Genomic DNA, 16721 nt, shown 5'->3' with positions numbered 1-16721 from the left:
GGTTGTAATCGTTTTTATTTTCAAATAAATTTTAGCAAAGTCATGTATTTTAAAAATCTTAAGATTTTTATATTTATGTCTTTATTTAGTGGTTTCATTAGTGACAAAGGCTAGTGACCTTTGTTTCATTAGTGACAAAGGCTAAAAGGGCTTTTATATAAACCATGTTTGCTATTAATTCATTCAGGGCTGAAGTATGTTCATTGTCTTCAAATGAAAGAAGGGTTCCTTTCGCCGTGGTCGGGTTGAAATTAGAAGCTTGCCACACCGGACTGTTACACCAACGTATTAGCATGTTAAAGCAATTTCATTGAGGAGCCTCGCCTTTCTTAACTAGTACTGTACTTACTGGGTTTTTGAGGAGGGGTGGGGGTGTCTTTCGCTGGAAATCTCGCCTGCTTCTACTTTACGAGTACAACCCCCTCTCTGCCGGAGTGCTGGCTGTGATGAATTAAACCGGTTTCACAGGTATTTTCAAAGTAGGAAGTACAGTGTTAACTGGTAGCTGGGCTCCTCAATGGAATCGCTTTAACATGCTAATGCGTTGGTTTAACAGTCCGGGAGTGGCAAGCTTCCAATGTCAACTCGACTCGATTGGAAGACAATGAACGTATTTTAGCCCTAAATGAATTAATAGCAAACATGGTTTACATTAAATACATTTTTCCAAGAAAGTTTATAATAATACGATCTATAGTTGAAATCTGAGCCTAAATATAAAGGAAAAGCATTTTCAGAGAGCAATCACGCTGTGTTTATGTAGAAAAAGCGATTAGGTTTATGAGCAATCTAATTACCTATTCGCTTAAAACGCTATATAAAATAAAGTTTATTTAGAGATGAATGATAAGTGTCGCAGTTTAAATAATTTTCGTAGGAGGGCTTGGACAGATTCCAAGTGCATTTTTGCAATTTACGTTGCATTGTCCAATGTGCTGTTGTAATACAGTTTAGAATACAGTTAGTCTAAACTTTATCAGCTTTATTTATGGGTTGCAATTTAGAAAAAGTCAAAAACCACACTCAAAATGCAATTTAGAGCTTTCTGGCAAGAGGAGACACCCAAATTATAATGTAACATGCCACTGTTTGTGCATGAACAAAGTTATACTGCAATTTTCCTTAGATACGCGATTAAAAAAAATAAATTTTTTGAATCCCCGGCGGAACACACTCCATAAGAATCAGCGCTTTTATACAGTATATCGCCTTTAAACACATATATTTAAACACACGTTTACGATTTAAATCAAAACGCAATTCAAATCAATATAAATGTTTATTTTGTAATGCATAGGTGACTATTCATTGTTATTAAAAAGACTTAAATTCGATCATGTTGTGATATTTAGAAATATAAATTTGTTTGGTGCGAGTGAGGTTTTATTTAATCTCTGACAAAGGGAAACGTTTCATTTTTTCAAAGAAATGTTTGTTAAAAAATAAAGTCATAGTTCCATGGGATTCAATCACAGACCATGTGACATGGGAGTCAGGAAACTAACACACAGCGCCACCAGATTTGATAACACTATAAAAACGTTATAAAATAACGTGACTAGGCACAGAACAAGTTTACAGCACAGTACAATAATAAATGCTGACCATGACTTTAGAAGCATAAATTACCTTACACTCAATTTAAACACGAGCTGTCTTTAGCCCTCTAAGCTGGTTCATACAGAAATGTAGAGATCCAGGCTCAGAACACACAGCTTCATTAGGGAATACATATGCAGGACAACTAGAGAAGACGTTTTACAGAGGATGGATTTTTAGAAACATCCCATCAGTGACATCACTGAAGTCAACTCCTAGGTACTGTAACTGTCGTGTGGATAGTTTCACAAGAATCAGACAAAGGTTTAAGCATCGCTTGTTCTAGATAAAACTGCAAAAAAAAATAACAACAACCCATAATGTACTTCTTTGCGGCTCTGTTTGCCCAAATCATATATTCACAACGTGAAATTTAGAAAATAATATTACGTAACCAAAATCCGCAATATGAAACAGAACCTGTGTAATTGTTGACAGATGATGTACTCGTAACATTTTTACAAGTCGAACTACAATATTTAAAAAATGACTTGTATGTACTTGATATCTCTAATCAATCCACGGGCAAACCGTTTCGCGCTTCTTATTAGTTGCTCAAAAGTAATTTGACCGTATGAAATGCATAATATAAACCTAGAAACATATACGTGAGCAGTATTTACGTAGTATCGGTGTTAAGACATACCTCTCAAATACTGTAAATCAAGTTAAAAATATCTCAAGACCGATTCTGGTCGTAATGAAACCATGTTTCGTGTATGTTTTCTTTAAAGTACCGAGATCAGCCATATACTGTATGTTTATGTTCCAAAATTAATATCGTTTATTCACACGTGTTGCAGTATGCTCCTATTCTTTTTATGCTCAGCTACTAAGATTTCCCTTCAGTGGTAAAATTAGATATGAATATTCAATACTTAAACGGGCACAGTTAAGACATTAAATATACATATACATACTGTATACAGTACAGTTTTCATACGGTAATATGTTTATGTTCCTAAATCATTCTCTTTTATGAGCATGTGAAAGGCATGGTGAATCGATTCTCAAAAATTACTGTACTTTGCATGATTGGAAAAAAATGCGTGATTGCGAAATGCTGTGGTGTTACTTTTACAAAGACGGTCAATGAAAAAAAGACTGTGGACCAGGGCAATACTTTGAGTTTACAGCTTGTCCAAGGTCATTCATTATTAATCCTATTAGTAATATCTTCGTTAAAGACTTTGATGGCGACAGCTCAAACATGAGAGGTTGAGCTTTATTAGCTCCACCTTGCGGAAATTCCGGATACTATTATTTTGCTTGCGGTATCATAGGAGAATTTACGGTAACTAGCGGTATTTACCGGTAGCTTGCGGTATTTACCGGTAACTCGCGGTAGACTGCGTACAGCGTACCGGAAAATAATGCGGTATCGCCAGCGCATTTTGAATGGCTGCATCTGTATATGTTTTATTCTGAAGATGAAACTATTTATTCTGTTTTCCAGGAGACTTTTTCCCTGCTCCCTCTGGATGGATGGTGACTCTCTTCCTCACAGCAGCTGTTACTGTAGCAGCATCAGTACTTCTGGTGATCCAGTGGAGAAGAATGGACAGTATGTGCTCATTATATACGTGTTTGTATATTATATACTGCTATTCATTAGAGTCCATTAATGACAAGTCAGTGTTACAGAGGACAATGAAAAAGAAATCAACGGCGAGATAAACAGCAGATTTTCACTCTGTTTTGAAATGAAGGGACAACAATGGCCTGAAAGTCTGAGAGACCTGATGATACACGAGATGAGGAGCATAAGTGCTCAGAGAAGTACAGTATCTCACACAGGGTGAAAGACTCACAGACCTCACTGCAGTCTGGGCTCAGTACATGACCAGTGCTGACAGCAGAGTCCTGCCTGTAGGAGTGTCCAGTGTCTGTTCTGTGTCACTTCTGCAGGTGAGACTGTAGTGACCACAGGGACAACACACACTGCAGTTCACCTGTAATCCCTCTCCTTTCACCTTTAATACATCTGAGTAGAATTTACTAAAACAAATACACACACTAAATTAAATTAAATAATATATCAGTAGAGACTAAATACAAAGACAAGGAAAATAAAAAAACAGACTGAGCTCCATCCAAACATTTTCTTACCTCTTACTCCTGGTGAGGGACGCAGTAGTAACAACTTGAGCAGAGCAGACCAGTCTCCAGCTCCTCCTGGGGGATTCCCAGCTGCTCCAGACCAGCTGAGAGATTTAACTCCTCCAGTGTGTCCTGGGTCTGTGCTGGGTCTCCTCCCAGTGGGCTGAGAGATATAACTCCTCCAGTGAGTCCTGGGTCTGTCCTCTCAGTGGGCTGAGAGATATAACTCCTCTAGTGTGTCCTGGGTCTGTGCTGGGTCTCCTCCCAGTGTGCCCATTACACCTCCAGCAGGAGGAGCCTGGAGGGGCTTCCTCACCAGATACCTGAACCAGCTCAACCAGCTCCTCTCGATCCAGAGGAGCAGTGACTCTGCTCCAAGGTCCTCCCAGACTGCTGAGCTCTTCACTCTGTTATCACAGTCAGAGGAGACAACATCATCCTCAAACAGCAGAGATGCAGCCCTCAGACCCCCAGACTGGATTCACTCCAAACCTTGAATGAGCCTTGATATCCTGTCCTGAAGATCACTGTAAACTCACATCACTGAATCCACACTACTGCAGGATCCAGTCATCTGTCCTGTCTGTGCATGTGAGGATCAAGTGTATCTGCTGACACAGTGATCTATTCATCTGTAGTTCTGACCCCTTCAATACCCAGTATACTCTCTGGGTTCTGATTAGAGACATCTAATCTCATGTGGAGCTCATATTCCAGCTTCACTTCGTGACTGATATCACTGATCTTACTGCTGGGTGGGATCCTCAATCAGATGTTACTGCAGGATCCACTGTCTTACTGATACATGAGGTCAAGGGTCAGGATGTGTCCACTGTGTCAAAGTCAGATCCCTACAGGGCAAACCTGGAGCACAGGGAGAGGAGGAGGAAGTGGCTATACAGTATATATATATACACACTCTGAATATATGTATGCATGAAATATCTTCATTTTCACCATAGTCAAGACAATTCAAACAGACCCCCATATCCATATCTTCCTGCCCATTTTACACCCTGATGGCAGAGACTGACTTTCTCTCAGTCTGTCAGTCATGAGCTCTGTTTTCATTGGTCAAACATGATCATGTGACAGGAGGGGGTGGGACAACCCTTAAAGTGGAAATCACAGATGATATGTAGAGAGTGTCAGACCTTCTAATCGATCACAGAAATTTGACATAAGAGGGGTCAGTTGTGAGGAAGTGCACAGCAAAAAGAGCTGTAAATTAACTACTAACATGGGCTGGATGAGCAGAAATGTTTCCTATTGTTGTGTGCCTTAAATTATTTTGTTCAGTGAACTATAGAATGTGTTATAATAGAAAAAAATATCTAAAATAATTTTCCAAATTCTGCAGCCTTAATTCGGTGTCACTGATTCCATTGTTTGTGTTTCTTTGCAGGGGAAGAGAAACTCGCTGGTGAGTGATTCTGTTAGACTCTCTGTACACTGTGTGACAGCACTGACTGTACTGAACGCACTGTACTGAACGCACTTACTTATTAACAGTATGTGATCCAGTGTGGAGCCACTGTGTGACTGATTCACAGCGTCTGCATCTCTGTGTCCCACTGTGCGACTGTGATTAACAGTGTCTGTATCTCTGTGTTCCAGTGTGTGACTGTGATTCACAGTGTCTGTATCTCTGTGTTCCAGTGTGTGTCTGTGATTAACAGTGTCTGTATCTCTGTGTTCCAGTGTGTGACTGTGATTAACAGTGTCTGTATCTCTGTGTCCCAGTGTGTGACTGTGATTAACAGTGTCTGTATCTCTGTGCTCCACTGTGTGACTGTGATTAACAGTGTCTGTATCCCTGTGTTCCAGTGTGTGTCTGTGATTAACAGTGTCTGTATCTCTGTGTTCCAGTGTGTCACTGTGATTCACAGTGTCTGTATCTCTGTGTTCCAGTGTGTGACTGTGATTAACAGTGTCTGTATCTCTGTGTTCCAGTGTGTGACTGTGATTAACAGTGTCTGTGTCTCTGTGTTTCAGTGTGTAACTGTGATTAACAGTGTCTGTATCTCTGTGTTTCAGTGTGTGACTGTGATTCACAGTGTCTGTATCTCTGTGCTCCAGTGTGTGTCTGTGATTAACAGTGTCTGTATCTCTGTGTTTCAGAATGGAGGTGGATCTGCAGTGCTGCAGGTAGGGCTGTCTGCTCTTGATAACAGAGGGGCCTGTGGTATGAAGATATTTAGCTTGTTTTCCATGGTTATTGGATTTAGTCTCAGAAGGTCTTTGTAGTTTGAGATTGTTGTTTTGGTGTGTACAATCAAGTAGATGTATTTCAGTCTTCTGTTTCTGTAACAACCTACATGAATTCTGAGTGGGATACTGGGAAGATCAATCCAAGCTTCGTGGTGTGAATTTCTGTCTCCAATCTGTGTTTCAGTCTAATGGCCAGTAGTTATCTCTTCCTCTGGGCTGAAAGTGTGAGGATCATCTTTCCCCAATGTGTTTCAGTCCAATGGTCAGTAGGAGTCTCTCCTGGAAGGGCTGACAGTGTAGAAAACTCATTTTCCCTGAAGGCCATGTGCTCTGGTCTCTGCTCACTCCTGTCTGAGGGTCTACAGGATGAATGTGGCAGAACCCTGGATTTGGGAATAACTGTGGGATATCAGGAGGAATCAGGAATAGAGCCACTCATAACAAAACAGCTGTCCAAATCCTATGGACCAACACTGTTACAGACTAGATAAAAATTATGTTGCAAGGTTCTCTTTACATAAATATATTTGGGCTCTCCTGCAGGTTGTTGTCCTCTGTCTCTCTCTCTCTTACTCTGGGCTCTCCTGCAGCTTGTTGTCTTCTGTCTCTCTCTCTCTTACTCTGGGCTCTCCTGCAGCTTGTTGTCCTCTGTCTCTCTCTCTCTCTTACTCTGGGCTTAAAAAAATATCTTCCCACTCCATGTTTAAAAACCAGTTTCCTATCTGAAAATGACATAAACTAGATCTGAATCCCTGTAAACCAGTTCTGGTACCTGGGGACAATTTTTGCTGCCTGTACCTGTTTAATTACTGTATGTCTCCTAACAGCAGTGCCCTTTTTCAGATTACCGTACGTCTTGTAAGACTGGGCCAAAAAGTAGAATATACAACAAACCCCATTTTTCAATGTTTTTATATGTCCTGATTTACAGGAGGGTATATCAAGTAAGAAAAGTTTATTTTCATCTGGGCATGAATGTTTTTCCCCATATGCTCCCCAGTCTCAGTGTGTGTTTCAGTCTATACAGCCCTGCAGTGTATAAAAGGGGAGTGAAGGCAGGTCTGGTCAGGCTTGTCTGAAGACACAAGAGAAGCACTATCTCTCTTATAGGGCTTTAAAGCTGTTGCTAAATCCTTGGAAGTAGGGTGAGGTTTTTTTGCAATATAAGGATTATTTTTGTGTTTTTCTCCATGGTAAGGATTGTTTTTCTTTTTGTACAGTTTGTGGCCTTATTCATCTTGTTTGGTGTTTCTTCCCTCTTTTGCATTGCTTTTCCAGGGAAACTGTAGCTACACTTTGTCTTTTTCCCACTGTGCTGCGCTAGGAAATCAGACCCTTCCCACTGCGCTCCCTGAGGCTGTGATTGATCTGGAGAATAAACCTGAGAGCTGTGAGCTCTACTGAGACAGGCTGCAGTGATGGGGGTTCAGTAAGAGACTCAGTGGAGTGTTTGTCTCAGAATAGATCAGTCATTTCAACATCAGCTCATTAATCACTACTGTCAGTAGAGATTGAGGTTTTTACCTCAGATTTGGGTTTGTCTGTTTCCATATCAGACAGGTCTTTATCTCCTTAGTGTGACACAGTGACTGTGTGTCTGAGAATCTATGTGTGAAAAAAACTACTATAACAGTTGGGGATATTTAATTTGAATTGAGGGACTATTCCTAGGCCAAGAGTAATTCAATAAATAATGAATTTCCTGCCAAAATAAGAAGTTCAGTTACTCACGTGCTCCTTTAGATTATTTTTTTCCAGAAAGAGAAGTGTGATGATATTCTTCTGTTGTTAAAGTCAATGCTTTTTTACTCAGGACAGTATTATTACATATATAATACCAGATATATATATATACTTTCTTGTATAAACACAATAATGTTCTCATTCAAACACAATACTATCTCATCTAACCACAATAAATACTTTTTCTCCATGACACTAATAAGCTTCTGTAAATTTCAGTTACTAAATAAGTCACTGTCAAAATAAGGGGTGTCTGTGTTTCCAGACTGATAGACTCTCCTGTGGAGTAAGTCAGTGTTTGACAGTGTGTCCTGTTCTACACAGAACAAGTGTGTTATATCAGTGGAAGATGTTGTCATGTCGGGTTCAGGGATCAGGCTGCGGTTTCCACTCTTGTCCAGGAGTGGGCGCCCTTCATCATCACAGAACTAATGGGGTTCCCTGTCTAGAAATGAGTCAGGTGTTTTTATAAATTCATGCAGGTATCTGTCAGGCTTTCTAGGCACCAGGAGTCAGAAAATAAGAGCAGATAAGAGTCTCTTTGATCGTCGCTTGATTGACAAGCAGATCAGCGAAAGAGAGCAATTAAAACCCGACATTCGCTCTGGGCATGTATAAGCCCCGCCCCCGTCTCTCAATGGTCAGAGTTCAATGATTGACAGCTGGTGTCTCCTATCAGAGAGGCGGACAGTGAGCGCGAGCAGTCTGAAGTCAGAATGAGCGCCTCTGTTTCTCTCGTCTTTCTCTCCGGGTTTCTGGATGTGTTATTTCTGCTTTAAATTGAACACTTTGGATATTTTTTGGCATTTTCAAAGTAAGTATGGTGGGTTTTCTTACATTTCACAAGGTTTTGTTCTTCTTCTTCTTCTTCTTCTTTTTCACAGCCTTAGTCCCAGACTGTCCTGGGGTCAGCTGCTTTGGTTGCTCTTCTCCATTTGTCTCTGTCGAGCACATCTTCCTCACTCACTTCACATACCTCCATATCTTTTCTCACACAATCTATCCATCTCTTTCTAGGCCTGCCTCTTCCTCTGTTACCTTCCACCTCAAATTCCATTACCCTCTTTGTTACTTCCTCAACATCCCTCCTCATGATATGTCCATACCACCGTAACCTCGCCTCTCGCATCTTCTCAACCACATCCAACATCCTACATCGTCTACGTATTTCTTCATTTCTGATCTTGTCCTTCATTGAAATCTGCAGAATCCATCTCAACATCCTCATTTCAGTTCTTCTCATCAAGTTCTCTTCCCTCTTTCCAAATGCCAAGCATTCAGCTCCATATAGTAGTACAGGTCTAATCACAGTTTTGTACATTTTGCACTTTAACTTTCTGGGAATTTTCCTGTCACAGATTATTCCAGTTATTTCTCTCCACTTGTTCCATCCAGCTTTCACTCTTTGTTTTACTGCCTCCAGTGTTTCTCCTCCCTTTACCAGTTTTGATCCAAGGTATTTAAAGTCATCAACTTGTTTCAGTTTTCCTCCATTTGTCTCCTCAACATTGGTCATAGTATCTCCTCTTCTCTCCATTACCATTATTTCAGATTTTTCTGCATTCATTTTCAGTCCACCCTTTTCCAGACTCCTCTGCCATTTGAACACTTTCTCCTGTAGTTCTACTTCTGAGTCTGCCATCAGTGCCACATCATCAGCAAAGATGAGTTCCCAAGGCACTTCTGTTCTTACCTCCTCTGTCAGTGTGTCAATAATGTTTATGAAAAGGAAAGGACTTAGTGCTGATCCTTGGTGTACTCCAACTGTGATTTCAAACTCTTTTGTCTCTCCCTGTTGTGTTATCATCTTCGTAATTGCATCTCTATAGGTTGCTTGAACTAACTTCACCATGCTTTCTGGTACTCCTTTCTTCCTCAAGCACCAATACACCACCTCTCTGGGCACACGGTCATATGCCTTCTCCAAGTCCAGAAAGGCCACATACAGCTTTTTCCCTTTCTCTAGTGTCTTCTCCTGTAACTGTCTCATCACAAAAATGGCATCTGTTGTGCTTTTCCCCGCTGAGAATCCAAATTGTGAGTTGTGAATCCTGATTATCTTCCTGAGTCTCTTGTCCAGAATTTTTTCCAGGATTTTCAATCCATGTTCCAGAAGTTTTATTCCTCTATAGTTTTTACACTCCATTTGGTCTCCTTTTTCCTTGTAGATGGTAACCATACTGCTTTTTGTCCATTCTTCTGGAATTCTCTCTTCCGTTGCAATATTGTTTAGCAATCTCGTCAGCCACTGAATCCCCTCTCCATCGAGGTTCTTAAAGTGTTCTGCTGCTATTCCTGATGGTCCAGTTGCTTTGCCCACTTTCATCTCTTTGATAGCTTCTGTCACTTCCTTTACTGAAATTTCTTGGATTGGTCCACACACTACGTCTGCCTCCACTAGGTTCTCCCTCTCATTTTCTACATTTAACAGATTTTTGAAGTACTCCAGCCATCTTTGCTTGATCTGTTCTTCTTTAATCAAGACTCTGCCTTCTCCATCCTTGAGTACCACCACCCGGATAATATCTTTTTTCTGTCTCGCTCTATGTTTAGCAATCTTGTAGATCTGGTCCTCTCCTTCCTTTGTTTCAAGTTTCTCATACCATTCTTTCCAGGCTCTTTCCTTTGCTCTTGCTACACTTCTTTTTGCTACCTTCTTTAGTCTCTTATATTCTTGTAATTCTCCAGTGCCATCTTTCAGTGCCTTGTATGCTTTTTTCTTTTCCTTCAGTGTTTCCTGAACTTCCATATCCCACCACCACTCTTCATTTTCCCTCGGTCTGCCTCCTCTTGTCTTTCCACAAACCCTGGTAGCAGCCTCTTCTAGGATGTGGCTCATCTCAGTCCACTCTTGTTCTTTCCATTATATTTTTTTCCGTAAAAAATGAGCATTATGCAGGTTTTTATAAAGCCTTTCTAGACTCCAGGAGTAAAGAAAAAAATAAGACCTGAGAGGAAACTCTTTGATTTTCACTAAATTGACAGGCAGACAAAGGGAGAGAATTTATTCAGTATTAAGTATTAAGAATTAAGAGTTAATACTGCTCCTACTGTCTCCTATCAGAGATTATTATTATTATTATTTCTGTTTTATCTGAATACTTTGGATATTTGTTCACATGTTCTAAGTAAATGGGAAGTCCTTTGCTTTTTCCATTTTTATATATTTTTTTCTGTAAAAACGAGCATTATTCAGTCTTTTTAATTTTTTTTTATTTATGCTTAGTATTATGCAGTCTTTGAATTCAGCACTTTTTTATTCTGTGTCGTCAGGAAAATGGTCTCAGAGAAGATGAACGAGCTGCTGAACTGGGATTTGAAATAAACCGGTTTAACAGACAGGCTGTCCAGTTTCTTACAGTATACAGGTCGTTGTGGTGGGTTGTGAAGTGTTTGAAAGCGAGTGGTCGGGCTGTAGTTTCTCCTGCAGTCCGGTCGGTCCTGTGTTTATTAATAATGTCGTTTAAGAAAATAAAGTTTCATCGCTGTGAAAACAAGTGTTTAATGTTTGTATTTAGAGGATATTGGGATCACTCCCATGTGTAACACTAGTGAAACAGTGAAGAAGATGTCGTTTCTCTGGAAGGGAAGAGCAGTCATTAGTAATTGACTGGTGTTTCTCTCTCGGTGTGTTTGGGGACAAAGACATTTCACAGTCTGATGGAGTTGAGTTGGACTGTGATCGGCAGGAGCCTGTTGTGATGTTTGTGTTTTATTCCCCAGCTGCTGTGACTCTGGACCCTGATACAGCTCACTGTTGGCTCAGCCTGTCTGAGGATGGGAAGAGAGTGAGACGGGGACAGAAGAATAGTCTCTCTGACAGTCCTCACAGATTTGATCAGAGGCTCTGTGTCGTGAGCAGGGAGGCCTTCACCTCAGGGAGACACTACTGGGAGGTGGAGGTGAACAACAGGTGGAGAATAGGAGTGACCAGAGAGTCTGCAGAGAGGAAAGGGAGGTTCAGCTTCTCTCCCCAGTGGGGTTACTGGTGTCTGTACTCTGACCCTGATGTTTTCTCTGCTCTCACTGACCCTGAGACCCGTCTCCCCCTCAGTCTGAAGCCCAGGAAGCTGGGGGTGTGTGTGGATATTGAGGAGAGGAAGGTCTCCTTTTACACAGTGGAGTCCAGAGCTCATGTCTACACTTTCACTGACATGGTCTTCCCTCAGGGGGAGAAGATCTATCCTGTCTTCTGGACCTGGGATCAGTATAAAGACCTTGAGCTGCTGCCTGCTGTCAGTGTGGAGATTCAACCCTTCACTGACTCATGAACACAGGCTGACTCTCTCCCAGCTCTCTGTCCACTGCTCACACTGGGAGACGGGTTTACTGACGGGCAGTGAGGTGAGGTCAGAAATATAGTAGGAATTGTAAATGATGACGATGTTGTATTTAAATGTTTTAAACGGGGGAAAATAACATGTACGAGAGAGGGAGATAGACCCCACTACCAGCCTGCTGTACTCCTGCCTTGTAAATATCTTTGGAAACCCCCCCGTGTGTTTTCTTTATTTAAAATATGTCATAAATATAATAGTAATTGTAGAAATGATGATGTTGTGTCGTGTTTATATTAAATAAATACAAAATTAAACAGGGGAAAATAACATGTACGAGAGAGGGCGAGATAACTTGCTACCAGCCTGCTGTACTCCTGACTTGTAAATATCTCTGGAAACCCTGCTGTGTTTTTTTTCGAATTTTTGAGAAAATAAACTTTTAAAAATGAAAACCCGCGTGAGTCTCTCCTGCGCGCGCCGCTGACCGTGAAGCTGCCAGAACGGGGAGGGACCCGCTGACGTCACCACAGCCAGGAGGAACAGGGACTGTGACGCAGACAGGAAGTGGCTCAGGGTGGTTATGGGAGTTGTAGTTTGTAACCAGCGGTGCGTCTGTGAGCAGCTACAGCCAGTCTAATACCCGGCTCCTCTTAGACAGGGTCACATCAGCATGTTCAGTATTGTGTATTTTATGTTCTTATGGGGTTTATTGTGTGGAGGTTTGCTTAGTGTGAGGGAAGTTTGATGTGATCTCTGACACAGGGGAAAGTGGACGCGCTGTGTCCATTACTCTTTTTTCTGGTCTTTGATTCCCAATGAAGTGTGATAATCGGCCAGTGAAGCTCTGTTTTCCTTCATATGGAAGCCCAAAAGTTTATGGCAGCGGCGAGTTTTTTCTTCAGGGACAGAAACTTGGGCTCCGTGTCAGTCTTGTCTTCCGTCCTGCCGTTTGGACATTTCATGTGGACGATTCTCTGTCCACAGAGGGACTGTGTCATAAGAGGTAGTTTTAACACACTCCCTTGTGCGCTGGTTAGTGTGGTAATTGTGAGACGCTCCCTAGAGCAGGCGAGTTAGGAGATGGCGACAGACCTGCTGTTCTAGTAAGAAGTGAAGTTAAACTCATTCCTGGTGTTGTGTTCAGCTGTGTTTAATATATATATAAACTAACCTGAAACACGAGAGACTGCACCGGGAGATTACTGCACTGCTTCGGGAGTTCATGTATTCAGCAGGATGAGCATCATTATTTGAGGGATTATTTTTGTAACTTTGGGATGTATATTTGTTACCTTGGAACAAAACGTGCTACAATTCGCTCCTTTTTTTTAATCCCAGTCGTGTTTAGTCCAAACTCTCAGAACAACCTGAGAAACGTCCAGTTCAGGACTCTCAGTACCTCCCTCTCCGACCGCATCTGAAATATTTCACTTTGTTCGCTTCGTGACGCAGTGCTGTACCGCGGGAAAACACTGTTGACAAAATGAGTATCGAACTTAGAGCTGTTACATATTTTCTTAGAAATACATTTTATTATGCAAATAAATTAAACTTCTTGACTAAAATGTCTGTATGACTCAAATAGCTGTTTTACTCAACTAAAAGTAAGACTTATTATCATTAAAATGTATGGAATATTGAAACAGGAAGGAGACTCGGAGACGCTTCAGAGAACACGTCAGGGCTGTGAAGATGAAAGATCTCTCCAAGCCCCTAGTTTCTCATTTCACCTCAGACGGCCATGATCACACCGATCTCTCTGTCTGCATTCTCAAAGAAGATTTTCTCAACTCCCACAGCAGTAAGACAACAGAAACAAAAATGATCCTGAAATTTGATTCACCCCTTCTCCTTCTCTCAACGACAGACTGGTTTTCGTGTAATTTAATAAAGTATATTTGTTTCCTTTCATTATTTTGTCCCTCTTTCTACCTTGGAACAAAACGTGCTGTAATCGTCTCTATTCTCACACGTCTCTCTCCCCCTCTTCACTTTGCAGCACCTTCTGAGTGGTCTCTCTGCCTCTCCCCTTTCCCCTCTCCCGCCTCCCGGCTGTTCTTCTCCTGCTACATTATCTCTGCAGTTTCCTTTCTCCGCTTTTCAGCAGGAATAAACCCTTCCTGGTTCCTTTGCAGCCTACGCATGCTGACACAGCTCCCTACCAGCTACAGGGAGATCAGTTACAGGGAAGAAGCCTTCACTGGGTCCTTTGCAACGTTTAAACTTGCTTTCTCCACGTTACAATTGTACAGTCATTAACAATGTCACGTCAGTCAAGGAAAAATTAGTCTTGACTTCTGCCTTTCGAAAAAGTACAGCCAGCCTTCTGCACCTGAACACCTCCATTGCGTCGAGCCTGTCTACCGAAACACTGTCTAATTTCTACATTTGCATTGTGATCCTAATGATCTGGAAGCTCATTTACAAATGTAAAAACTCCATTAAAGTCCCTTCCGCATTTGTGAAACTGGGGAAAGTCAGTTGAGAGACGGAACAAACTACAAACAGACCTGGACCACAAGACCAATAAAATCACTGCAGACAGGAGTGTGAATGCCGTGAGCTTTATTGAATCACAGTACAAGGGATCTCTTACAGCAGGCAGAGCAGAGCCAAGAGTCTCACCAGAGAGGACGGGAGACACAGTGAGAGAGGAGATCACAGACAATCCCTCGGTAATAAGCACACACAACAGGACAGGAGACGCAGTGAGAGAGGAGATCACAGAGAATCCCTCAGTAATAAACACACACAGCAGGACAGGAGACACAGTGAGAGGGAGAGTAGATCACAGAGACTCCCTCAGTAATAAACACACACAACAGGACAGGAGACACAGTGAGAGGGAGAGTAGATCACAAAGACTCCCTCAGTAATAAACACACAACAGGACAGGAGACACAGTGCTTCAAAAGTTTATCAATAATCTCTAAATAGAAAACAACATCAGAGGTCAGACACAAAATTGTTATTGACATTCTAAGTTAATTTTTAAACTCAACAAACTATATTTTATTCAAACTCATTCATCTTCAAATAAGTCTAAGATGTATACCCAAAAAGATGAAGTTCAGGAAAATCATTTTCACCTTCCTGGTTTTCACAGAACTCTCAGAACTTCAACTCAGTTCTTGTTGGTCTGTACTCAGCTCGTCAGAAGTTGTCTGGTGGTGTCTGTGGAACGTGGTCACATCGTAATATAGACACACTGTTTCCTGCAGACTCAGGATGAGATGAGAGAAAGGTCTGCTGAGGTCCAGCATGAAGACGTTCCTCTCTACATCGGTGGTCTCAGTGCTCATTAAGATAACAGTGTGGTTTTTATTTTCTCATTCCCCCAAACCACAGGGCTGGTTCTCAGACGCACACAAGGGCCACACGATTTTGAGAAGAATCTTGTTTGTATGGAAAATGTATTTTAGAGTTTAATGTCCCTGTGCTGAAGAACGGGTCTCAGTTCTCTCTGCCCAGTGTCACAGCTGGTTCTCCCATGAGTCTCAGTGTCAGGGTCAGCTAGTGTGTGAGGAGATGAACAGAGGAGCCTCACACTCAAGATCACTGTGGGAGAGGGACCAGAGTGTTTTTCAGTTTTCTATTGGGATCCTGCAGTGATGTGACACCAGCTTTACAGTCCATTTCTGACTCACTACTTGAAATAGCCAAAGAGAATAAATAAAACCTTAAACATGGTCCTTCTTGTTTTCATGCACTCCTGAGGACTCCTGTCTCTCCTGTTGTCACACACACACACCTGAGGACTCCTGTCTCTCCTGTTGTCACACACACACCTGAGGACTCCTGTCTCTCCTGTTGTCACACACACACACACACCCCTGAGGACTCCTGTCTCTCCTGTTGTCACACACACACACACCCCTGAGGACTCCTGACTCTCCTGTTATCACACACACACACCCCTGAGGACTCCTGTCTCTCCTGTTGTCACACACACACCTGAGGACTCCTGTCTCTCCTGTTGTCACACACACACACACACACCCCTGAGGACTCCCTGTCTCTCCTGTTGTCACACACACACCCCTGAGGACTCCTGACTCTCCTGTTATCACACACACACACCCCCCTGAGGACTCCTGTCTCTCCTGTTGTCACACACACACCTGAGTACTCCTGACTCTCCTGTTGTCACACTCACATCTGAGGACTCCTGTCTCTCCTGTTGTCACACAAACACAAGAGGACTCCTGTCTGTCCTGTTGTCACACACACACACACACACACCTGAGGACTCCTGTCTCTCCTGTTGTCACAAACACCGGAGGGGAATTATCTGTTAATGCTTCTTCCTGTGGAAGTGTGTGCTGGTCAGCATCAGCCCCAGCTGTGTCGAGTATCTGAGCTGACCGGTGTTCCTGTGGTGTCCAGTACTGGTTAATAGAGCTATCAAGCTCAGGGCTGCCTGTCAATATCACTAACGCTACTGGAAACCGCCTAAGGACCTCAGTTATGAGCCTGAGTTTAGCCTGTTCTAGTTCAGCTGCTTGAAATCAAGAGACAGCCAGCTGGACTGACCCCCTCCTCCCTACAGCAGTCTCAGGACACCAGCACAGGACTCTCCCGCTCTCCTCGTCTTCCCTCAGGCCTGAAGAGACTCTGCAGACGAAACACTGAGTCTTTTCCTTCTGCTCGACCTGTCCCTGAGCAGCCCAGGAGTGAGACAGCCCCCTCGAACCTCCAGCACTTCATTTACACAGTGTAGTCTCAGGAGTGACCCTGAATCCACATCACTGCTGGAATTCCTGACTCAGTAACAAGCTCACTGACCGC

The 16721-nt window shown here is 42.3% G+C and overlaps 2 protein-coding genes across 3 annotated transcripts in view; one reads left to right on the top strand and one right to left on the bottom strand.

Annotated features, from left to right (window-relative positions):
- The window catches only part of LOC138238041 (E3 ubiquitin-protein ligase TRIM39-like), a 373132-nt gene that overhangs the window by 43739 nt on the left and 312672 nt on the right, over window positions 1-16721 (bottom strand). The gene's annotated exons all lie outside the window — the stretch shown is intronic.
- Window positions 1-16721, top strand: part of LOC107075987 (butyrophilin subfamily 1 member A1-like) — a 97307-nt gene that overhangs the window by 7500 nt on the left and 73086 nt on the right. Inside the window, exons 6-9 of one of the 2 annotated variants that reach the window (XM_069187901.1) lie at window positions 3056-3163; window positions 5105-5122; window positions 5821-5847; window positions 11377-11555. In XM_069187901.1, coding sequence (XP_069044002.1) covers window positions 3056-3163; window positions 5105-5122; window positions 5821-5847; window positions 11377-11555 — 332 coding nt within the window. The remainder of the gene's footprint in view (window positions 1-3055; window positions 3164-5104; window positions 5123-5820; window positions 5848-11376; window positions 11556-16721) is intronic. The other variant, XM_069187900.1, reaches the window with a different exon arrangement.

This window comes from Lepisosteus oculatus, chromosome 4 (genome assembly GCF_040954835.1).
Source record: "Lepisosteus oculatus isolate fLepOcu1 chromosome 4, fLepOcu1.hap2, whole genome shotgun sequence".
In the NCBI taxonomy this organism is placed as follows: domain Eukaryota; kingdom Metazoa; phylum Chordata; class Actinopteri; order Semionotiformes; family Lepisosteidae; genus Lepisosteus; species Lepisosteus oculatus.
This window is presented reverse-complemented; position numbering and strand designations above follow the sequence as displayed.